We start from the raw sequence: 24,062 nt of genomic DNA on the forward strand, positions 1-24,062 counted from the left end.
GGGAGCATAGAAATGGAGTGAATAGACAGGGAGTGACCGTAGACAGGGATGGACAAATGCCATCTATGGCTGCATAGTTCAATTTGGTATGGTGGCACAGGGAACACCAAAGAGATGCATATACAATTTCATTTAATGGGATGGCTGTTCTATTGACTCCATTTCTATGCTCTCCTGTCACCATTTGCCTCAGAGGTTTTGCATGGTTGCATATTGAACACTAATGAGAGACACCAAAATGCCAGGCCATCCCATTGCCGTTCTATTCACTCAATTTCTGTGCTCTCCAGTATCTATATTCTCTGTTGGGTCTATAACATCAGCTAGTTCTACAAACCCTACCCAGATCAGCTATTCTCAGCACATAGTGTATGTACCTCTCTCTTTCACTCTTCCTCCACCTCTCCTTCCCTTTTCATCCTCTCCTCCTCTCCTAATCTCCCCATCTCACCTCTCCTTCCCTTTTCATCCTCTCCTCCTCTCCTAATCTCACCTCTCCTTCCCTTTTCATCCTCTCCTCCTCTCCTCCTCTCCCCATCTCACCTCTCCTTCCCTTTTCATCCTCTCCTCCTCTCCTAATCTCCCCATCTCACCGCTCCTTCCGTCTCAGTCTCAGCGACATTCTCTCCATCCCCACCTCTTTCCTCCCACTCCCTCCGTCTCTCTATCGTCTGCTTCTCTGGCCTCTTCTGTCGTTTCCTTTGACTTTCTTTTCCTCATCTGTCTATTTATCCTATACATTGTTGACATCTCACTTCGTCCTTTAAATTAGTGTTTGAGTGTTTTTTTTTGTGGGTTAAAACTTTCCCTTTCATTTATGACGTTCTGCCCCTTCCTCTTTCTCCATCTCTCTATTTCCCTTTCTCTCCCACTTCTTCTCCTCTCCCCACTGTGCTGTTATAGAGCCATTTCTTCTTCTCCTTTCCCCACTGTGCTGTTATAGAGCCATTTCCTCTTCTCCTCTCCCCACTGTGCTGTTATAGAGCCATTTCCTCTTCTCCTCTCCACACTGTGCTGTTATAGAGCCATTTCTTCTTCTCCTCTCCACACTGTGCTGTTATAGAGCCATTTCTTCTTCTCCTCTCCCCACTGTGCTGTTATAGAGCCATTTCTTCTTCTCCTCTCCCCACTGTGCTGTTATAGAGCCATTTCTTCTTCTCCTCTCCCCACTGTGCTGTTATAGAGCCATTTCTTCTTCTCCTCTCCCCACTGTGCTGTTATAGAGCCATTTCTTCTTCTCCTCTCCCCACTGTGCTGTTATAGAGCCATTTCTTCTTCTCCTCTCCCCACTGTGCTGTTATAGAGCCATTTCTTCTTCTCCTCTCCCCACTGTGCTGTTATAGAGCCATTTCTTCTTCTCCTCTCCCCACTGTGCTGTTATAGAGCCATTTCTTCTTCTCCTCTCCCCACTGTGCTGTTATAGAGCCATTTCTTCTTCTCCTCTCCCCACTGTGCTGTTATAGAGCCATTTCTTCTTCTCCTCTCCACACTGTGCTGTTATAGAGCCATTTCTTCTTGAACGGTTCAACCAGCCTTATTGGGCTTGAAAATTGTATTATTTATGACAATACATGACATAGTGTATACCATAAGGCCTTTCTTTGAGGGCCTAGTTACACCCTAACACAGTGGTGTTGTGAATCTCCTGGTTTACAGGCCACATCAGGCCTGCAAGTCACATTGCAAAGTGATGTGTAATTCCTATTGGAATCCGGATCAGAGCGGGGATATCCAACAAGTGGAATTGTTAATCACCTGCAACCTGCATTCAGAATGACTGCCAGTGTAGGGAAGACTGAGTACTGAGACTACCTCAATCATCTGACAGAGATGGAACAGCCATCTTAGTAATGGGGGAAATAAATACAATTACTAACAGATTGGATTAGTTTAGAATGTTGTTTGATTTTGTGTAGCACAAATCTCTGACAAATCTCCCTGCATTAGAGCATGCTGGGAAATATTATAAATGGTTCTATGTAGAACCCTTATACTCCTACAAAAGAATCATCAAAGAACCCTTTCTTTGAAAAAAACGTTTCTTTGGATGTTAAAGGTTCTAGGTAGGACCCTTGGCCTTATTAAGAAACCCTGTCTTCTAGAAGGGTTCTTCAGATCAAAACAGTTCTTGCTAGAACCCTATCCCTCCACAAAGAACCCTTTTGGAACCCTTTTTTCTAAGTGTATCTCTCTTCTCATCCCTCCATCTCTCCTTTCCTCCCTCCATCTCTCCTTTCCTCCCTCCATCTCTCCTTTCCTCCCTCCATCTCTCCTTTCCTCCCTCCATCTCTCCTTTCCTCCCTCCATCTCTCCTTTCCTCCCTCCATCTCTCCTTTCCTCCCTCCATCTCTCCTTTCCTCCCTCCATCTCTCCTTTCCTCCCTCCATCTCTCCTTTCCTCCCTCCATCTCTCCTTCTCCTCCCTCCATCTCTCCTTCTCATCCCTCCATCTCTCCTTTCCTCCCTCCATCTCTCCTTTCCTCCCTCCATCTCTCCTTTCCTCCCTCCATCTCTCCTTTCCTCCCTCCATCTCTCCTTTCCTCCCTCCATCTCTCCTTTCCTCCCTCCATCTCTCCTTTCCTCCCTCCATCTCTCCTTTCCTCCCTCCATCTCTCCTTTCCTCCCTCCATCTCTCCTTTCCTCCCTCCCTCCATCTCTCTTCTCATCCCTCCATCTCTCTTCTCATCCCTCCATCTCTCCTTTCCTCTCTCTCTCTCCTCCCTCCATCTCTCCTTTCCTCCCTCCATCTCTCCTTTCCTCCCTCCATCTCTCCTTTCCTCCCTCCATCTCTCCTTTCCTCCCTCCATCTCTCCTTTCCTCCCTCCATCTCTCCTTTCCTCCCTCCATCTCTCCTTTCCTCCCTCCATCTCTCTTCTCATCCCTCCATCTCTCCTTTCCTCCCTCCATCTCTCCTTTCCTCCCTCCATCTCTCCTTTCCTCCCTCCATCTCTTCACTGCTCACTATAGTGTTGTAGAGACAGTACAGATGCTATGAGTCGTCGAGACAAATCTCCCAGTCTCTTTATGGCCTTGTGTATGGAGAGAGACAGACAGACAGACAGACAGAGAGGGTAAGGCCTGTGAAGAATTACTACCCCGTCTAAATTACATTTCCCCAGCCGCTTCTGCATTGTTTTTTCAGCCTGGTGTTTCAGCCCTATAAAGCAAGAGGCTGGGCACCTTAAAACAATGCACACACACACACACACACACACACACACACACACACACACACACACACACACACACACACACACACACACACACACACACACACACACACACACCAATTCTGCACTCAGTTCTAACACTAAAGCTGTCTGTGTCACTCACACACTTTCACTCTCTCTCTCTCTCTCCTCATCGCTCCATCTCTCACTCTCTCTTTGATCATGGGTTGACATGACCTTTCTCACAGACATGTTACTGTGTGTGTGTGTGTGTGTGTGTGTGTGTGTGTGTGTGTGTGTGTGTGTGTGTGTGTGTGTGTGTGTGTGTGTGTGTGTGTGTGTGTGTGTGTGTGTGTGTGTGTGTGTGTGTGTGTGTGCGCGCAGTGGAGTGCAATGGGGTGCAGCTCAACTCTGAAGAAGCTAAATAATACATTGGCTTACAGAGGTGAACTCTGTCTCCGTGCTGTGTGTGACTCTGGAACAGAGAGAGGGGGGGGGGGGGTGAGAGTGATAGGAAGAAAGAGAGAAAGAGGGAGAGAGAGAGAGAGAGAGAGAGAGAGGGGGGGGGTGAGAGTGATATGGAGAAAGAGAGAAAGAGGGAGAGAGAAGGGAGCAAAAGGAGAGAGAAGAGATGATGGGGATAACATAATAGTGTTAGAGGAACCAAGACAGAACACACACTGAGGATTTAACACAGGGTAAGACCATTGAAGAGAGAGAGAGAGAGAGAGAGAGAATAGCCATGGAAAGGAGGGGTGTTGAGTGTGTGGCAGCACCCCCTGAAGGCTGGAAGAGAACAATTATGGGAGCTGTGCCAACTCCACCGCTGTGCACTTAGCTGATGTCACATTATACAGTGCCATGACATCATCTGAGAGTAGCTCTCATCTGACTGATTACATCATCCTCTCAGAGACGGAGGGAGGGAGCGATGAACAACTCCAAGATGTTCTGAGGACAGGCCAGTGGAATGTAAGGGAATCTTGATTAGATTCTATAGAACGTTCAGTGGATTCTGGAACATTCATTAGATTTCAGAACGTTCATCAGATTCTAAAACTTTGGATTATTCTGCTCAGGCACACTAGGAACTGAAGTTCAGGGTGTATGATTTGTGTACGGGACGTTAAAACCTGTGTTTATTTGAAGGAGATGTGTGTGAAGCGTTGAAATAAAACACACACAGACGTTTGAGGCGGTTTTCTCGGAACATGTTTTATAGTAAGGTACATTTCCTGCTGACTTTGTGCTCACAGTAAAGAAGACAGAATACACACTGCCTCTCATCCCCTCCGACCTAAACGCACACACACGTGCACACGCACATTGTCCTTAATGCACTCCAAGCTTCGTTCTTGTCACCTCATTTAGGATTTTCTCGCCCCTCTGATGCAATGATATGAAATACCACTTTTACTTACAAAACATAGTCAGGAACTCAACCAGAAGAGTACAAAAACCAACAAATAAATAAATAAAACATTTGATAAATAATAGATAGCATCTTTAGAAAATAAAGGGTTGAAAATTCACGTCTTTATACAGCAGTAGTAATATTAACAGGTTTAGTTATTTTGGAGTAATATTTATAGTAACAATAGCAGAAGAAGAGCGTTAGCGACAGTTACTGGGGCGTTCTGCACTGCACACAGTTGCCCGTGATGATCGGTTGTTGTTGCCATGGAGATAGAATTTCATTACCGGGGGTTTTGGAATCGTAGACGGGCGATCGGGTTCCTCGGTCACCAAACCCTAATGACTTCAACGATCGATAAATTGACTGAATGACTGACTGATTAATGACATCACTTAGAATGACCCCCCCCCCCTCCCAAACCCATACCCCCTTTCACTTAGCAACAGTTCCTTGGGCGTTGGTTGGTTAACCTGCCGTTTCTAGGCAACGCCTGGTTTCTAGGCAATGCCCTTACGCCATCACAACCCTAAAACCCTAGTCCTCGGACAGGGCGTGCCACTTGGCGATCTGCCGGCGCGGATGGTCGCAGATCTCCCTCCAGTGCTCTCCAGGGGTGCCAGAGGCGGCGTTACCCAGGACCAGGCGCCCCAGGACGGGGTTGGGGGAGCGGGTGGAGTCCCCCCTCCTGGTTGGTGGAGACTCAGAGTCCATTAGGAGGAGCTCCACGCTGGTCTCCCTCAGCCTCTCCTGGGAGGACACGTCAAACACAAACAGCTGGTTGAACACAGGGTTGGGGGAACACTTCTTTACATGGCTCTTCTTCTTACTAACACGCTTCTTCCCTTGGAACAGGTTGACTTTCACATACGGCTCTGGAGGGAGGGAGGGAGGGAGGGAGGCAGGGAGGGAGGGAGGGAGGGCGGGAGGGGGGAGGGATGGGTGGAGGGGGGATGGAGGGCGGGAGGGGGGAGGGAGGGAGGGAGAGAGAGAGAGAATAGAATTAATAGCACATTATTCCAGCCAAGGATCAATAGAGAGATCAATACAGAGAAGATGACAGAGAGTGTGTGTGTGTGTGTGTGTGTGTGTGTGTGTGTGTGTGTGTGTGTGTGTGTGTGTGTGTGTGTGTGTGTGTGTGTGTGTGTGTGTGTGTGTGTGTGTGTGTGTGTGTGTGTGTGTGTGTGTGTGTGTGTGTGTGTGTCTCTGTGTGTGTGTGTGTGGTATGGACCGGATAAAACTCTGTGCTTCTAAAATGGTTGTATATTACAAGGAGATCAAATTAGCTCCATCTTGTGTCATTACGACCTGTATGAAGAGTTGTATGTCTGACCCAAGTGATATCCTACTCTCTAGTGTACTAGCTTTGACCCGGACCCATAGGGCACTATGTAGGAAACATGGTACCATTCATCATATAAGTCTGTATGAGTCATATCTGACAGAATAATAGTGTGTGTGTGTGTGTGTGTGTGTGTGTGTGTGTGTGTGTGTGTGTGTGTGTGTGTGTGTGTGTGTGTGTGTGTGTGTGTGTGTGTGTGTGTGTGTGTGTGTGTGTGTGTGTGTGTGTGTGTGTGTGTGTGTGTTTGTGTGTGTGTGTGTGTTACCTGAGGTTGTGTGGTTATCGGTCTTGGGCAGGTGGCGAGCCTTCAACACCACCACTGTTAGAGTACTGGTGGTGGACTGGTAACACAGAGACAACAGCAACTCACCTCGACCAGCACCCCTCTATACACAGACATGGAGAGAGGAGGGAGAGACAGAGAGGGGGTGAGGGAGGGAGGAGGGAGAGAGAGGAGAGAGAGGTAGACGGGGGTGAGGGAGGGAGGAGGGAGAGACATAAAGGGAGGAGAGAGGGGTAGAGGGGGTTGAGGGAGGGAGGAGGGAGGAGGGAGAGACATAAAGGGAGGAGAGAGGGGTAGAGGGGGTGAGGGAGGGAGGAGGGAGAGACAGAAAGAGAGGAGAAAGGGGTAGACGGGGGTGAGGGAGGGAGGAGGGAGAGACAGAGGAGAGAGGGGTAGACGGGGGTTGAGGGAGGGAGGAGGGAGGAGGGAGAGACAGAAAGAGAGGAGAGAGGGGTAGACGGGAGTTGAAGGAGGGAGGAGGGAGAGAGGGAAAGAGAGGAGAGAGGGGTAGACGGGGGTGAGGGAGGAGGAGGAGGAGGAGAGGGGGAGAGAGGAGAGATGGAGGGAGGGGGAAAGATGTAGAATTAATAAAATGATAAATTCAAAGACCTGACATTTTACAGATATCTATATACTGTATGTGCGTCAACACATAGACTCAGCTGTATCAGATCCATGTACTGCAACTGGCTCTGTGCGTTGTCTTAGCCAGAGATTAGATGAATTCATTTTCTAGAATGACCACGCACTTACACACAGCCATTTCCTGGCTCCTCTGCTGTGTGACGAATCCCCAGCGGGCCTCCAGTCAGAGAGAGAGAAGAGAGAGAGAGGGCTGCTCCTGCCACACCCTCAACCCACAGAGTAGAACAGTCCACAGTGTAGAACAGTCCACAGAGTAGAACAGTCCACAGAGTAGAACAGTCCACAGAGTAGAACAGTCCACAGTGTAGAACAGTCCACAGAGTAGAACAGTCCACAGAGTAGAACAGTCCACAGAGTAGAACAGTCCACAGAGTAGAACAGTCCACAGACTAGAACAGTCCACAGTGTAGAACAGTCCACAGAGTAGAACAGTCCACAGACTAGAACAGTCCACACAGTGTAGAACAGTCCACAGAGTAGAACAGTCCACAGAGTAGAACAGTCCACAGAGTAGAACAGTCCACAGTGTAGAACAGTCCACAGTGTAGAACAGTCCACAGAGTAGAACAGTCCACAGTCTCTCTGTCTCTCTCTGTCTCTCTCTGTCTCTCTCTCTGTCTCTCTCTCTCTCTCTCTCTCTCTCTCTCTCTCTCTCTCTCTCTCTCTCTCTCTCTCTCTCTCTCTCTCTCTCTCTCTCTCTCTCTCTCTCTCTCTCTCTCTCTCTCTCTCTCTCTCTCTCTCTCTCGCTCTCTCTCTCTCTCCTTCTCTCTCCTCTCTCCTCTCTCTCTCCTTCGCTCTCCTTCGCTCTCTCTCTCTCTCTCTCTCTCTCTCTCTCTCTCTCTCTCTCTCTCTCTCTCTCTCTCTCTCTCTCTCTCTCTCTCTCTCTCTCCTCTCTTCCTCCCTCCTCCCCCTCTGTGTCCCACACCCACATTAACATTACAGATCCTCAGTACTACAGACATGTGTTCCATACAAGCCCCGCTTCTCTAATCACAACACTTATAGAGCCACAGCTTTTTGTTCTCTCCTCTAACATCTACATAGAAGTAGGACCGTGGAGAGTATTATAGGCAACGGTCTGTTTCTCAGTACCTAGTATTACATTTTCATGAGTGAGTTTGTATCTGTCTATCTATCCATCTATCTCTATCTGTCGTTTGTTCACGTGAGACATGAGAGAGAACATACAACTGAGAAACAAGACGTCATCACTACATACAAACCCTTTCGTCCTGTCTCTGTTCTCAGAGGAGCAGCAGCAGGAGGAGCCAAGTTCACCAGAGACATAGAAGAGTCTAGAAGCCTGGTGCACAATACTACACAGAGACAGACACAGCTCACTCTCTCTATTTTACACTCTGTCTTTTACACTCACTCTCTCTTTTACACTCTCTCTTTTACACTCTCTCTTTTACACTCACTCTCTCTTTTACTCTCTCTCTCTTACACTCTCTCTTTTACACTCTCTCTCTCTTACACTCTCTCTTTTACACTCACTCTCTCTTTTACTCTCTCTCTTTTACACTCTCTCTTTTACACTCACTCTCTCTTTTACACTCTCTCTTTTACACTCTCTCTCTCTTTTACACTCTCTCATTTACACTCTCTCTTTTACACTTACTCTCTCTTTTACACTCTCTCTTTCACACTCTCTCTTTTACACTTACTCTCTCTTTTACACTCTCTCTTTTACACTCACTCTCTCTTTTACACTCTCTCTTTTACACTCTCTCTTTTACACTCACTCTCTCTTTTACACTCTCTCCTTTACACTATCTCTCTTACACTCTCTCTTTTACACTCTCTCTTTTACACTCACTCTCTCTTTTACACTCTCTCTTTTACACTCTCTCTCTTTTACACTCTCTCTTTTACACTTACTCTCTCTTTTACACTTACTCTCTCTTTTACACTCTCTCTTTTACACTTTCTCTTTTACACTTTCTCTCTCTTTTACACTCACTTTTTCATTTACACTTTCTCTTTTACATTTTCTCATTTACACTTTTTCTTTTACATTTTCTCTTTTACATTTTCTCTTTTAGACTTTCTCTCTCTTTTACATTTTCTCATTTACACTTTCTCTTTTACATTTTCTCATTTACACTCTCTCTTTTACACTCTCTCTTTTACACTCTCTCTTTTACACTCTCTCTCTCTTTTACACTCTCTCATTTACACTCTCTCTTTTACACTCTCTCATTTACACTCTCTCTTTTACACTCTCTCATTTACACTCTCTCTTTTACACTCTCTCTTTTACACTCTCTATTTTACACTCTCTCTCTCTTTTACACTCTCTATTTTACACTCTCTCTCTCTTTTACACTCTCTCATTTACACTCTCTCATTTACACTCTCTCATTTACACTCTCTCTTTTACACTCTCTCTTTTACAATCTCTCTTTTACACTCTCTCTTTTACACTCTCTATTTTACACTCTCTCTCTCTTTTACACTCTCTATTTTACACTCTCTCTCTCTTTTACACTCTCTCATTTACACTCTCTCATTTACACTCTCTCATTTACACTCTCTCTTTTACACTCTCTCTTTTACAATCTCTCTTTTACTCTCTCTCTCTCTCCTACTACTACTACTTTCACCAATGTACAGATAACATGTGTGTACAATACAATATAATAGAATATAGTAGAACAGAGCCTACAACTCTCAGCCATAGTACTCCTGTCCTAGACCTCCTCAGCCAATGACAGCACTACACAGAGGATGGAATATCACTATCACATCTAGAATGATCTGTTCTAGAATGATCTGTTCTAGAATGATCATTTCTGGAATGATCTGTTCTGGAATGATCTGTTCTAGAATGATATGTTCTAGAATGATCTGTTCTAGAATGATGTGTTTTGGAATGATCTGTTCTGGAATGATCTGTTCTGGAATGATCTGTTCTAGAATGATCTGTTCTAGAATGATCTGTTCTAGAATGATCTGTTCTGGAATGATCTGTTCTAGAATGATCTGTTCTAGAATGATCTGTTCTGGAATGATCTGTTCTGGAATGATCTGTTCTAGAATGATATGTTCTAGAATGATCTGTTCTGGAATGATCTGTTCTGAAATGATCTGTTCTGAAATGATCTGTTCTAGAATGATCTGTTCTAGAATGATCTGTTCTGGAATGATCTGTTCTAGAATGATATGTTCTAGAATGATGTGTTTTAGAATGATCTGTTCTAGAATGATCTGTTTTTAGAATGATCTGTTCTAGAATGATCTAGAGATTCTAAAGATACAATGGCTGGTAGAGTGAGAAATCAGCTATCTGATACAACTAAATGACTGTGGTTAGTTCCAAAAATGCCACCCTATTCCCTATATAGTGGACTCATTTTGACCAGAACCGTATAGGCCCTGGTCAAAAGAAGTGCGCTATAGGGAATAGGGTATTAGAATAGGGAATAAGGTGCCATGAGCTGCGATTCTACCTGTGTTTTTCCATTAGTACTGTGTGTTATTAGCCACCTGGAGGCTGTATTGTTAAATCAGGTAGAAACCCTCACTACCCCGAGGACTTCATTCATATTATGATAATGGTAATTATGCCAAGCAGAACTTGTATTAGACGCTGATGGTAATTATGCCAAGCAGAACTTGTATTAGACGCTGATGGTAATTATGCCAAGCAGAACTTGTATTAGACGCTGATGGTAATTATGCCAAGCAGAACTTGTATTAGACGCTGATGGTAATTATGCCAAGCAGAACTTGTATTAGACGCTGATGGTAATTATGCCAAGCAGAACTTGTATTAGATGCTGATGGTAATTATGCCAAGCAGAACTTGTATTAGACGCTGATGGTAATTATGCCAAGCAGAACTTGTATTAGACGCTGATGGAAGAACCCCTCTCTCTTACCCTGACATTCCTCTTTATGATCTCACGGCTCATGAGGACACGCCCCTCCGCCAGGTTGATCTCGGCCAATGGGACGAGAGTCTCGCCAATGACCTCATCACGGGAGAACCTATCGAAGCTGAGCACCATGAAGTGGAGGGACAGCTCCTGCACACGGACCAATGGGATCCCGTAGAAACTGAAGGTCTCGTCAAACGCCGGGTCCAGAGTCTTCCTCAGAACGCGAGTCTTGACCCGGTGCTTCTTCTCCGGCAGCAGGGTCAGCTTAATGTAGGGGTCAGAGGTCAGGGACTGCTCGTCGGTCGGGGTCAGCCCGTGGGCCTCCTTGATGTGAACCACGAAGGCCTTCTTCTCTGAGTTGTATTCCAGGGAGAAGTGAAGGGTCCCGAGGCCCACGTCAGGGCCTCCGTCCTGGGGTTTGTCTTGGTCAGCGGCACCCTGGGTGGGGATTGGGGTCTGGCCGGAGAGGCTATTGGCGGTGGTAATGGTTGTGGGGGAGGGAACCCCAGGCTGGGTGAACCCTGGGTGGGGGGAAGGAATGTCCAGATCTGGGGAGCTGCGGACCTTGGCGTGGGTCTGGGGGTTGGAGTGTGGAGGTTTGGTGGTGGAGGTGAAGTTGCCATTCAGGTCACGTTGTTTCTCCAGGTCCAGGTGAAGGGGCGTTCTGCCCCCTGCTGGGCTGGAGGCCGCTTGCTGTTGTCTTTGTTGTTTAACGTTGTTGCTGTTGGCGTTGCAGTTTCCGTTCACGTCGGTCTTGCTTTCATTGGCGGTGGCAGCAAACTTCTTCTTGGCGCTAAGACTCTCGGGGTAGATGTCGACGCCTTTGAGCATGTGCACGAACTTGTAGGGTGGTGTCGTCTGTGGCTTGGTGTTTTTACGCTGGCAGCAGATCCAGGCGAAGAGGGAGACGCAGGAGACGAGGCCAAACACACTCACCACTGCAACACTCACTGGCACCTCCACTAGAGAGAGAGAGAGAGAGAGAGAGAGAGAGAGAGAGAGAGAGAGAGAGAGAGAGAGAGAGAGAGAGAGAGAGAGAGAGAGAGAGAGAGAGAGAGAGAGAGAGAGAGAGAGAGAGAGAGAGAGAGAGAGAGAGAGAGAGAGAGAGAGAGAGAGACTTTTGTTAACCGCCCCTCCCTCCTGTGGATCTATTGCCTGTGTGTGTGTGTGTGTGTGTGTGTGTGTGTGTGTGTGTGTGTGTGTGTGTGTGTGTGTGTGTGTGTGTGTGTGTGTGTGTGTGTGTGTGTGTGTGTATGTTGAATATGCGTACGTTTCCTCTGTCTAACTACATCTGTAGATGAATGTATTGACAAGCTGAATCAGAAACCCACTGCTTATTACCATAACTAACAGGCTGCCTGACTGACTGACTGACGCACTGTCTGAGTCAGAGACGGCATGACAACAGCACAATCTGGGTCTGTGTCCCAAATGGTATCCTATTCCCTAGATAGTGTCCTATGGGCGCTGGTCAAAAGTAGTACAGTACACTATATATGGAATAGGGTGCCATTTGGGGTGGAGTCTGCACAATCTGGGACTCCTACATGACATGACATGACATAACTGAATAATCAAGGGTCGGGTCATACAGTGTGAACAGAAAAATTGCCTTTTGACATAACTTGGCATGTTGATATGTTACAGAGATTTGAGACAAAATTATGAAGTAGCTTATTGATTTATTAATAGTTGATGATTATTCATTAACTATCATTCATCTCAACGGGCCAATCAGTTGAGAGATTGGGGTCTGTTTTGTTAGTTAGCAACACAAAACACATAAAGGTTCTTATATTTGTGTCAGAACAGAAACAGGGAAGGCAACCCCAGTGCCTCACCCCTGTCTTTCAGCTCCACACACACACACACACACACACACACACACACACACACACACACACACACACACACACACACACACACACACACACACACACACACACACACACACACAACTATAGGCTCTGAGAGTGTGTGTCACGTCAAGGCATGCAGCAGTCTTTCAGCAGGAATGTACCATATCTTTACAGCTGGGATAATGAACCCCGGACATAACGCTTTACTTTAACATATTGCTACATAGCCTACTGCGGTACAATGATACGTGATAGTTACTATTAGCTAGTAAAATACTCAAGAGGTAATCTAACTGGTGATTTTTATTCGGTTTTTGTTTCTCATATGTATTCTTGTAAATCCGTAACATGATATTCTCAATACGATCTCCTGAATAACTAACGGATAAATCAATTAAACACATCAATAAGGTGTGCTCGGAGCCCACGTCACAGTGCAGCGGGTGTAGAAACAGATGGAGACACCGACTGGTGGGTTACGAGACTCTATAGCAACGTCCCCATTGGCACCCTATTCCCTGTTGACCAGAGCTAGTTTGGTCAAACGGAGAGCACTATATAATGTCTAAGGTGCCATTTGGGAGACATAGTGAATATTACTGACCAAAAGAACAGAGGCTTTCCGAGTTTTCCCAACCACACTCAAATAAGTCACCAGCTGCCGCCAGCTACTTACCGAACTGCGTTTCTTCCGTTACCATCGGAGCCATGTTCCCGCTTGCTCGCGTGCTCTGTCCAAGGTGCTGAAACGGTCCGCGCTTCGGTTTATTCCAGCACTCGCACTCTAAAAGCCTACCCTACCCACCAATCCGTCCTCTAGGTAAATCTCCTTGACAGCGAATAGCGACAGATTTTTTGATGATGTGACTTAAATGATTTAATCTGTTTGTTTCGGTTTAATAATTCAAGCGCAGCTGTTCTTTTCAGCGAGGCAACGGTTGGCAGGCTATTGTGTGTTCTCTTCCCAGCGCGAGTCTCACCCTATTCGTGTTGTTACTCTTTGCGCTATGAGCATCTCTGAGGATGAACCACCCCTCTCCCTCCTCTCTCTCTCCCTCGCCCCCTCCTCCCTCCTCACCCCCACCCTCCTGCTGAGTTCACAGCCGCTGACGCAGTTGTGACGGAGGCTGCTGAAATCACTGCCTCGGTGAAACAGCATAACAAGCAACAAGCTCATCAATTTCTATGACTGGCTTACTGACTGACTGTCTGGCTGGCTGACTTACTGACTGACTGTCTGGCTGGCTGGCTGACTTACTGACTGACTGTCTGGCTGGCTGGCTGGCTGGCTGGCTGACTGACTTACTGACTGGCTGGCTGGCTGACTGACTTACTGACTGACTGACTGGCTGACTGACTTACTGACTGGGTGGCTTACTGATTGACTGACTGACTGGATGACTGGCTGACTGGATGACTGTCTGACTGGCTGGCTGGCTGACTGACTCCCTCGCTTATACACTACATGACCAAAAGTATGTGGACACCTGCTCATCAAACATCTCGTTCCAAAACCATTTGCATTAATATGGAGTTTGTCCCTCCTTTGCTGCTATACCACACTTTCCAAAAGATGTTGGAACATTGCTGCAGGGACTTGCTTCCATTCAGCCATAAGAGCATTGGCGAGGTCGGACATTGACGTTGGGCAATTAAGCCTGGCTCTCAGTTGGCGTTCCAATGAATCCCAAAGGTGTTCGATTGGGTTGAGTTGAGGTCAGGGCTCTGTGCAGGCCAGTCAAGTTCTTCCACACTGATCTCGACAAACTGTATGGACCTCGCTTTGTGCACAGGGGCATTGTCGTGCTGAATCAGGGAAGGGTCATTCCCAAACTGTTGCTACAAAGTTGGAAGCACAGAATCGTCTAGAATGTCATTGTATGATGTAGAGTTACGATTTCCCTTCACTGGAACTAAGGGGCCTGAACCGTGAAAAACAGCCCCAGACCATTATTCCTCCTCCACCAAACTTTACAGTTACCACTATGCATTTGGAGAGGTAGCATTCTCCTGGTATCCACTAACAAAAACTACATCTTTGCCCATATAAAGTCTGTTAGGACAGAGTATACTTTTTTTTAAATGTCTTTGGTGGGTTAAGAGATATTACTGAAAATAAATACAAAAACTTTGGGAGCCATGCTATTCTGGAGAGGTTTATTCTACCTGTAAGATTTATGGGAATATTGTTCCATTTAATTAGATCTGCTTTCATATTGTTGAGTAAAGGAATAAAGTTATGTTTACATATTTGTTGTTTTGTAGTCACTCATTAAGGATCCTAAGTATTTCATATTTTTTTTGTCCACTTAAAGGATTGCTGTAGCTCGTGAATTATTATTTTTCATTTCCCTATTGCCATTTTTTATTTATTTTTCACTTAAATTTGATATCCTGTGTATTCTGAAAATATTTTTAGCAAAGGGGGTGTTGAGTTTTCAATATTGGTCAGGTATATTAGGAGATCGTCTGCAAAAAATTTAGTTTATATTCATGTTTGCTAATTCTGATACCTGTTACGTTTGGGTCCTGTCTAATTCTTTCTGCAAGTGGTTCAATTGCTAGTGCAAACAGGAAGGGGTCAAAGGGACATGCCTGTCTTGTGCCCCTTTCTAAAGCAATTTCATCATATAATGTATTATTTGTGTATATTTTTAGATTTTTGAGGACATTTATATAATATTTTAATAGAAAGGGCCATTTAAGACGATCAAAAGTGTTTTCGGCATCAACAGCCATTAATGATAAATATATATCTAGTTTTTTTTTCATATTGTAATAAATTGAAACATGTTCTTATATTTGTTTGTAAGTGTCTATTTTTAATAAACCCTATTTGATTGATATATATCAAGTCTGGTAAGAATTTTGCCATTCTATTGCTTATAAGCTTTGTTATTATTTTATTTTCACAATTTATTAATCTTAGGGGTCTATAATCAGCAGGGGACTCCAGCGTTTCTTTGTTTTAATATAACTGAAATAATAGTTTTATACATGGAACTAGGAAGTACTGAATCGAGTGACATGTGTTGTCATTTGCGTAAATAGGGGCGCTAATTTGTCCCAAAAAGTTCAATAGAATTCTATGGGAAAGCCACCCGTTCACCACGCTGCCCTTGGTCCTCCTCTCTTTCACCTGAAGACGAGCGTTACATCAATAGAATTCTATGGGAAAGCCATCCATTCACCACGCTGCCCTTGGTCCTCCTCTCTTTCACCTGAAGACGAGCGTTACATCAATAGAATTCTCTGGGAAAGCCATCCATTCACCACGCTGCCCTTGGTCCTCCTCTCTTTCACCTGAAGACGAGCGTTACATCAATAGAATTCTCTGGGAAAGCCGTCCATTCCTGGTGCTTTTCTCCGTGCTAATGTTTTAACACTATCTAATATTTATTTCCGGGTGATCTGTTTTTAGCGATTCTTTTTTTGTCTGCTGATCATTTCTTCAGGGTTATTGAGTCTAAAAAGGTATTGTTTAATTCTGATTTATATACATTTTCATAGAAGCTTTTAAAATTGTCATTAATCGCGTTGTTGTTTCTAATTACCACATTTGTTTCTTTATCTTTTAAAATAACTGGTTTAGCGTGTATTCGTTTTGTGAGTGCTGTGAGATGTTTACCTGGTTTATTTGCCATTAAGTAGTTATGTTTTATTTGAGTTTAACCTGTAGTTTTTAACTCTCTTCAAAAGTACAAGATTGTATTCCTGCTTAAATTCAGAAATGGTATTTTCTTCTTTACCTTGTAAAGGTTTTAATGGGCTTTTTCTAAGATAGTGATTTATTAAAATGTTTCTTACATTTTTCTTTCTATATCAGATTATGAGATTATCATTCCCTTAATGTACGCCCTAGAGGCATCCAAAATTATACCAAGGGTCGGCTTTTCTCTGTCCTACACAGTATGTCTACGTTTATAATGGTAAAGGTTTCAATTTTTCCGTTTACATATTTAGCATCCAAAAGATGCACTCTGTTCGTCCTTCAAATTCTGTCGCTAAGTGTATTTTCTACTGGAGTAATTAAGCATAATACCGGAGAATGATCCGATTACAAAACATCATCAATTTTATTATCCAGTAAAATGTTGAGTGCATTTTTGGAAATGAAGATGCAGTCAATTCTCGAAAAGCTTTTCATACATTTAGTAAAAAAAGGAATAGTCCTTTGTAGTTGGGAGTAGTAATCTCCAGGTGTAATCTCCTGTAGATTATTTGTAGAGATTAAATGTTTCAGCCTCTTTGGAGGCTCCCTTAAATTGGCCTTTTGTATTACTACATCTGTCAAATCTCAACAAATGTGTGATTTAGATCACCTGCTAAAATAATAGTTCCTGTCTGGATTTGATTTGGTATAGCTTGAATTCTATCTAAAAACACCAGATTTGCCCCTGGTGGGATATACAATGAAAGCAATGACTATTTTTCACCATGTAAGTTACAATTCAACATTAGAAAATTGCCTTTTTGGTCCAAATGCTGGGATATAAGGGAAAATGATGTATTCTTATTGATCAGGATGCCTACCCCTCTGCTGTTACTACAGTAGGTGGCAGCATAGGCATCTCCAACTCAACTCTTCTTATGGGCAGGTGGGACGGTAGCGTTCCACCTGGCCAACATCCGGTGAAATTACAGAGCGCGGAATTCAAACTACAGAATTATAAATATTTAACTTTCATAAAATCACAAGTGTAATACATCAAAATACAGTTTAACTTCTTGTTAATCCAGCCGCTGTGTCAGATTTTAAAAAGGCTTTACGACGAAAGCACACCATGCGATTATCTGAGGACAGCGCCCCGCATACAAAACCATGAAAAACATATTTCAACCAGGCAGGTGCGGCACGAAAGTCAGAAATAGCGATATAATAAATGCCTTACCTTTGATGATCTTCTTCTGTTGGCTCTCCAAAAGGTCCCAGTTACATCACAAATGGGCCTTTTGTTCGATAATGTCCTTCTTTATATCCATAAAAACTCAGTTTAGCTGGCGCGCTTCAGTCAATAATCCACCCAGTTTCCCGTCATCAAAATGCATACAAAATGAATCCCAAACGTTACTAATAAACTTTTCCAAACAAGTCAAACAACGTTTATAATCAAACCTTAGGTACCCTAATACGTAAATAAACTATACAATTTAAGACAGAGAATCGTTATTGTCTTTACTGGAGAAAAATACCAAAGAACGCGCTCTCATTCACACGCTTGGAAACACTACAGCCAAAATGGGAGCCACATAGAAAAACTACAATTTCTGGTTCATTTTTCCAAAATCAAGCCTGAAACTCTTTCTAAAGACTGTTGACATCTAGTGGACGCCCTAGGAACTGCAATCTGGGAGGACTTCGCCTTATAATAAAAGTGACAGCCATTGAAAATAGTGGTAGGCTGAACATTTTTTGGGGGGATGGTTTGTCCTCGGGGTTTTGCCTGCCATATCTGTTCTGTTATACTCACAGACATTATTTAAAAAAAAAAAATTGAAACTGTAGAGTGTTTTCTATCCAAATCTATATTATGCATATCCTAGCTTCTGGGCCTGAGTAACCGGCAGTTTACTTTGGGCACGCTTTTCATCTGGACGTGAAAATACTGCCCCCTACCCAAGAGAGGTTAAATGTTATATTTCTCTTTTTTTTTATGTGACTCTTGCAATAAACCACATCTTTAAGTGTTTGAGAACCCTATGCTTTTTTTCATGGAGTCCATGCACATTTGATAAGTTGGATTTTGTTGGTCTTTACATGTATAGAATCAAAGTTAACCTTCCATCTATTAACCTTAACCGCTTCCGTATATCATTGAAGAACCAAATGAAACATTTTGGCAGACATGACATATGAGGGCAGTGGGCATTCCATAGAATGGGAGGATCATAGTAATTGTTTTACCTTTATTTAACTAGGCAAGTCAGTTAAGAACAAATTCTTATTTACAATGACGGCCTAGGAACAGTGGGTTAACTGCCTTGTTCAGGGGCAGAACGACAGATTTTTACCTTGTCAGCTCAGGGATTCGATCTAGCAACCTTTCGGTTACTGGCCCAACGCTCTAACCACTAGGATACCTGCCATCCCTCTAACCACTAAGCTACCTCCCACTATCCCAATCCCTAAAACAGCAGAACCACTGCCAGATAACAAACTGTGTGTGTGTGTGGCAGATGTGCGCCTTAAGCGAGTGTAACATGAAGGTCAAACGATGTGTAGGTCGCAGCAGGCCGCGCCATACTGAGAAAAAACCAAAGATGACTTCTCACTCACTACCCAGTGACCTCGCTGGGGAGAGTGGTAAATGAAAAACAAGATACGCATCAAATACTGTGGCGTAAATCCCCGTACTGAGATAAGCTTCATCATCAACTATAAGTAGACTTATTTCTTATGCTGCTCACCTGACAGTGTCCTCGCTGAGGATAAAATGAACCTGCCATCTTGGTAAATGAAAATCTAACTGCGCCGTAATTCACCGTACTGAGATAGCTTCTCTGCAACTATGGGCTTATTCCTTGTGTGACGCATAGCCCAGTGGCCTCGCTGGAAAAAAAAGATGAGCTGTCATCGTGGTACATGACAATATTCTACCTATGAACCAACCACCTGCAGCTTTGGTATATACACAATGTTATTATAGCAGCTTGTAATGTCGTAAGAGAGAACATAGCTCCTGGACCACGGGGCTGACAGTCATTACAAAATTAGCAATTACTGCAGGAACTCATTTAGGCTTCCGCAATCTCAGAACATTTAATCAAATGTGATCTTGAGGGTGAGCTGGGACCAACTGAGAAGCAGTAGCAGTGCCCATGCTGGAGTGGGTTGTCCATAGCTCATTGTTATCAGCCTCATCCTGGCACGTTTTTGCAAAATGTAAAATGCCACTGTCCCTCCCTCATCTCTCTCTCCCCCCTCTCTCTCGCTCTCCCCTATCTCTACCTCTCCCCTATCTCCCTCCCCCCTCCATTTAATCTCCCTCCTTCTTTCCCCCTCTCTCTAATCTATTTCTCTCCCTCCCTTCTCTCAGTAGGTGTGTGTGTGTGTGTGTGTGTGTGTGTGTGTGTGTGTGTGTGTGTGTGTGTGTGTGTGTGTGTGTGTGTGTGTGTGTGTGTGTGTGTGTGTGTGTGTGTGTGTGTGTGTGTGTGTGTGTGTTAGAGGTTGACCGATTAATCGGAATGGCCGATTAATTAGGGCCGATTTCAAGTTTTCATAACAATCGGAAATCGGTAATTTTGGAAACCGATTGCTGGACGCCGTTTCTTTGTTTTTTTTACACCTTTATTTAACTAGGCAAGTCAGTTAAGAACACATTCTTATTTTCAATGACGGCCTAGGAACAGTGGGTTAACAGCCTTATTCAGGGGCAGAACGACAGATTTTTACCTTGTCAGCTCAGGGATTCAATCTTGCAACCTTACGGTTAACTAGTCCAACGCTCTAACCACCTGCCTCACAAAGAGCCCGCCTGTTACGCGAATGCAGTAAGAAGCCAAGTTAAGTTGCTAGCTAGCATTAAACTTATCTTATAAAAAACTATCAATCAATCATAATCACTAGTTAACTACACATGGTTGATGATATTACTAGTTTATCTAGCGTGTCCTGCGTTGCATATAATCGATGCAGTGCGCATTCGCGAAAAAGGACTGTCGTTGCTCCAATGTGTACCTAAACATAAACATCAATGCCTTTCTTAAAATCAATACTCAGAAGTATATATTTTTAAACCTGTATATTTAGCTTAAAGAAATCCATGTTAGCAGGCAATATTAACCAGGTGAAATTGTGTCACTTCTCTTGCGTTCATTGCACGCAGAGTCAGGGTATATGCAACATTTTGGGCCGCCTGGCTCATTGCGAACTAATTTGCCAGAATTTTACGTAATTATGACATAACATTGAAGGTTGTGCAATGTAACAGAAATATTTAGACTTATGGATGCCACCCGTTAGATGAAATACGGAACGGTTCCGTATTTCACTGAAAGAATAAATGTTTTGTTTTCGAGATGATAGTCTCCGGATTCGATCCATATTAATGACCTAAGGGTCGTATTTATGTGTGTTATTATGTTATAATTAGGTCTATGATTTGATAGAGCAGTCTGACTGAGCGATGGTGGGCACCAGCAGGCTCGTAAGCATTCATTCAAACAGCACTTTCATGCGTTTTGCCAGCAGCTCTGCTGTTTATGAATTCAAGCCTATCAACTCCCGAGATTAGGCTGGTGTAACCGATGTGAAATGGCTAGCTAGTTAGCGGGGTGCGCGCTAATAGCGTTTCAAACGTCACTCGCTCTGAGACTTGGGAGTAGTTGTTCCCCTTGCTCTGCATGGGTAACGCTGCTTCGAGGGTGGCTGTTGTCGATGTGTTCCTGGTTTGAGCCCAGGTAGCGGCAAGGAGAGGGATGGAAGCTATACTGTTACACTGGCAATACTAAAGTGCCTATAAGAACATCCAATAGTCAAAGGTATATGTATAGAGAGAAATAGTCCTACAATTCCTATAATAACGACAACCTAAAACTTCTTACCTGGGAATATTGAAGACTCATGTTAAAAGGAACCACCAGCTTTCATATGTTCTCATGTTCTGAGCAAGGAACTTAAACGTTAGCTTTCTTACATGGCACATATTGCACTTTTACTTTCTTCTCCAACACTTTGTTTTTGCATTACTTAAACCAAATTGAACATGTTTCATTATTTATTTGAGGCTAAATAGATTTTATTGACTTATTATATTAAGTTAAAATAAGTGTTCATTCAGTATTGTTGTAATTGTCATTATTACAAATACATTTAAAAAATTGGCCGATTAATCGGTATCGGCTTTTTTTTGGTCCTCCAATAATCGGTATCGGCGTTGAAAAATCATAATCGGTCGACCTCTAGTGTGTGTGTGTGTGTGTGTGTGTGTGTATATATATTTGTATGTGTGCAGTGGAGTGCAGCCCCACTCTGAAAAAGCTAAATAATACATTGGCTTACAGAGAGAGAGAGAGATAAGCAAACAAATAAACTCACAGACGGACGGACGGACGGACAGAAAAACTCTGAACTCAAACCTAACCCTAAGCGTAGCTTCATGTCCATATCCCAGCTCAACCATAACCCTAACCCTCCACATCTTGGCTCAGCTCTTGGAGTTCAGGTTGAGCCGGGAGTGGACATGAAGTTAGGTTTAGGGTTGATCCAGGATGTGGACTTGAAGCTATGTTTAGGGTTAGGGTTAGGGTTGAGCTGGGAGTGTCTGGACTATCATTAAATGTGAAGACTTATTTAAATCAAATCAGTTCTAGGTTTAATTATTACGTGATTAAACTAATAAATTACCTAGGAAGTCGGGGCACCACAGAAAATGTTGAGATTTACAGAGTTATAATTTTCTGAATATAACTCTTCAGATATTTTAATATTTGATCGATTAGTCATTCTCATTAATGTATTATTATTACCTCATCAGTTCTCATTACTGAACGTCGCAAATCCTTGGATATCTGCATGAACCCTAGCCTAAATAATGAATCAGCGATATACAAATTGGCTTAATTATGTAACGAGTGCGCTGAGAGTCAGGAAGCAAGTTCAGGGAGTTTTAATAAATAAAGGAAACAATGAACACAAAACATAAACAACGCACCGACATGAAACAGAGTCAATTACACCTGAGGAAAGAACCAAGGGGAGTGACAGATATAGGGAAGATAATCAAGGAGGTGATGGAGTCCAGGTGAGGGTCATGAAGTTGCACAGGTGCGTGAGACAATGGTGACAGGGGTGCGGGACAATCAGCAGCCTGATGACCTAGAGGCCGGAGAGGGAGTATACGTGACAAATTATTTATTTATTAACTAACTAAGTAATCACACAGAAATACATGACAAACAAACAGTAGATATTTGGGTTACTACATGATACAAAGAAAAAGTCCCTAGCGGATGATGCCGATATGACGGCTTGGTAGAGAAAGGAAAGGGGTGTGGACTGAGAAAGAGCAGGAAAGACAACATGGATTCACTACACACATAATTGGATAATTGGACTCAGAGACATGCTAATACTTTGCACGTGAACAGCCGCTCATTCTGAAAGAAATTGCAATGTACATATTTACGCTTGTATGTCGTTGTTGTCTCTCCGTTGAAAACACTCGATCGTCCTGTAGAGTTCATCAGAGTCTCTGGTTAACTTTCCCAGAAGTCACAATGTCTTTCGTGGTTGTCGGTGGTTAGGATGGATACTTCAGAGTACCATTCGGAAATGTTCTCATAGAATAGATGTTTCAGCGGTTGTCGGTATTCTCATTCTAGGTTTACGTCATTTCTAGCTGCAGACTAGTAATTGGTGTGATCTAGAATTTGCTCCTTCTGTAGTGAATCGATAGTCTCAGAGTTGAACCATTTCTAGCCATGAGCCAAAACTACAGCTGTATGGCCTATAAAATTGTAGCCATTCTAACGTAGGGACTCTGTCCCGGCGTTCTCTGACTTAATGTATATTTTGTAGGAAGTGGGTTTTATACTGTCTGGGCTCACGGGGGTGTGGCCACTGACTAGTTAAACTTTATAACTAAACAAGTATCTCGTTTAGAAGGCCAACATGACATTACATCGTCTCACAAATAGTTTCATATTCAGTCATATATTTTACACAATATTCAGGTTGAAAACTAATAACTGAGAAATGTACACTTCCAAAGCTACCGTTGTTTTGTGCTCCCGTCCTTCCTGATGTCACAAAATAAAACAACTTCGACAGGATTGTTCTTTAAATACCCACGGACCATTCCCACATTCTCAAAAATAGAAAAATAGTTTAATCCTCCAATTTTGGGGAATAGGAGTTGAACAAAGAGGAGCTCTTTATTTCATAGGTTTATTTCCCCTCTCTTTTTGCATGACCAGGGGGAGAGAATCTCTGCCAGGAATTTATGACCTGTCGTAAAGTCATAAAACTTGTGGTGGGAGAGAGAGAGTGAGAGAGGGGGGGAGCCACGATATACACCCCAAAGGGCCACTTCGTGACAGGGCCTCAACCCTAGACATAACCTTAACCTTAATCCAATGAACAATTAATGCATGTCTCCCTCCCCCACTACGTGGCAGAAAGGTAGGCCTCACTTGAAGCCTGAACTAGACTTAATGGGCTTTTGACTTGCCTAGTTAAATAAAGTTTATTAAAGAAAAACATTTTAGAAAATGGGCTTTTGAGTGGCATTGGCAGAACAGTTGAGGCTAGAATCAAAATGTACGTATGGGAACGTTCAACAGATGCTCCCGATGAACGCAAGCCTACATGTGACCATGTGAAATGTCCTTTCACCCTGAAAACTTGGTTCCATGGAGAGCAAGGCTTTTCTTCCATAGAAAAGCATTACCTACAGCCCTCACGTAACCATGACGCCATCAATGAATGTGATTGAGCTAGCTAACCGTCCTTGCACACAAACAATC

The 24,062-nt window shown here is 43.6% G+C and overlaps 1 protein-coding gene and 1 long non-coding RNA gene across 2 annotated transcripts; both read right to left on the reverse strand.

Annotated features, from left to right (window-relative positions):
* Positions 1-4,364: 4,364 nt before the first annotated feature.
* LOC139561147 (synaptotagmin-4-like) lies at positions 4,365-13,618 on the reverse strand. Its single transcript, XM_071378042.1, has 4 exons — positions 13,273-13,618; positions 10,738-11,699; positions 6,191-6,311; positions 4,365-5,458 (listed from the first exon to the last, which is right to left on the reverse strand). Exons 1-4 carry the CDS (start codon positions 13,304-13,306, stop codon positions 5,121-5,123), a joined length of 1,455 nt encoding a protein of 484 aa, XP_071234143.1. The 5' UTR covers positions 13,307-13,618; the 3' UTR covers positions 4,365-5,120.
* An 8,570-nt stretch (positions 13,619-22,188) lies between these two features.
* LOC139561778 (uncharacterized) lies at positions 22,189-23,201 on the reverse strand. Its single transcript, XR_011672215.1, has 2 exons — positions 22,724-23,201; positions 22,189-22,413 (listed from the first exon to the last, which is right to left on the reverse strand). It is a non-coding gene; the product is annotated as an uncharacterized lncRNA (long non-coding RNA).
* Between the last annotated feature and the right edge of the window lie 861 nt (positions 23,202-24,062).

Source organism: Salvelinus alpinus, chromosome 31 (assembly GCF_045679555.1).
Source record: "Salvelinus alpinus chromosome 31, SLU_Salpinus.1, whole genome shotgun sequence".
Lineage (NCBI taxonomy): Eukaryota > Metazoa > Chordata > Actinopteri > Salmoniformes > Salmonidae > Salvelinus > Salvelinus alpinus.

What these genes read in the sequence shown, in the direction of transcription:
- LOC139561147 (XM_071378042.1), bottom strand. Translation starts at nt 13,306, where the DNA reads ATGGCTCCGATGGTAACGGAAGAAACGCAGTTCG. An exon ending in AACGGAAGAAACGCAGTTCG is followed by an intron (nt 11,700 to 13,272) that starts GTAAGTAGCTGG and finishes CTCTCTCTCTAG; the next exon opens with TGGAGGTGCCAGTGAGTGTT. An exon ending in CGATAACCACACAACCTCAG is followed by an intron (nt 5,459 to 6,190) that starts GTAACACACACA and finishes CCCTCCCTCCAG; the next exon opens with AGCCGTATGTGAAAGTCAAC.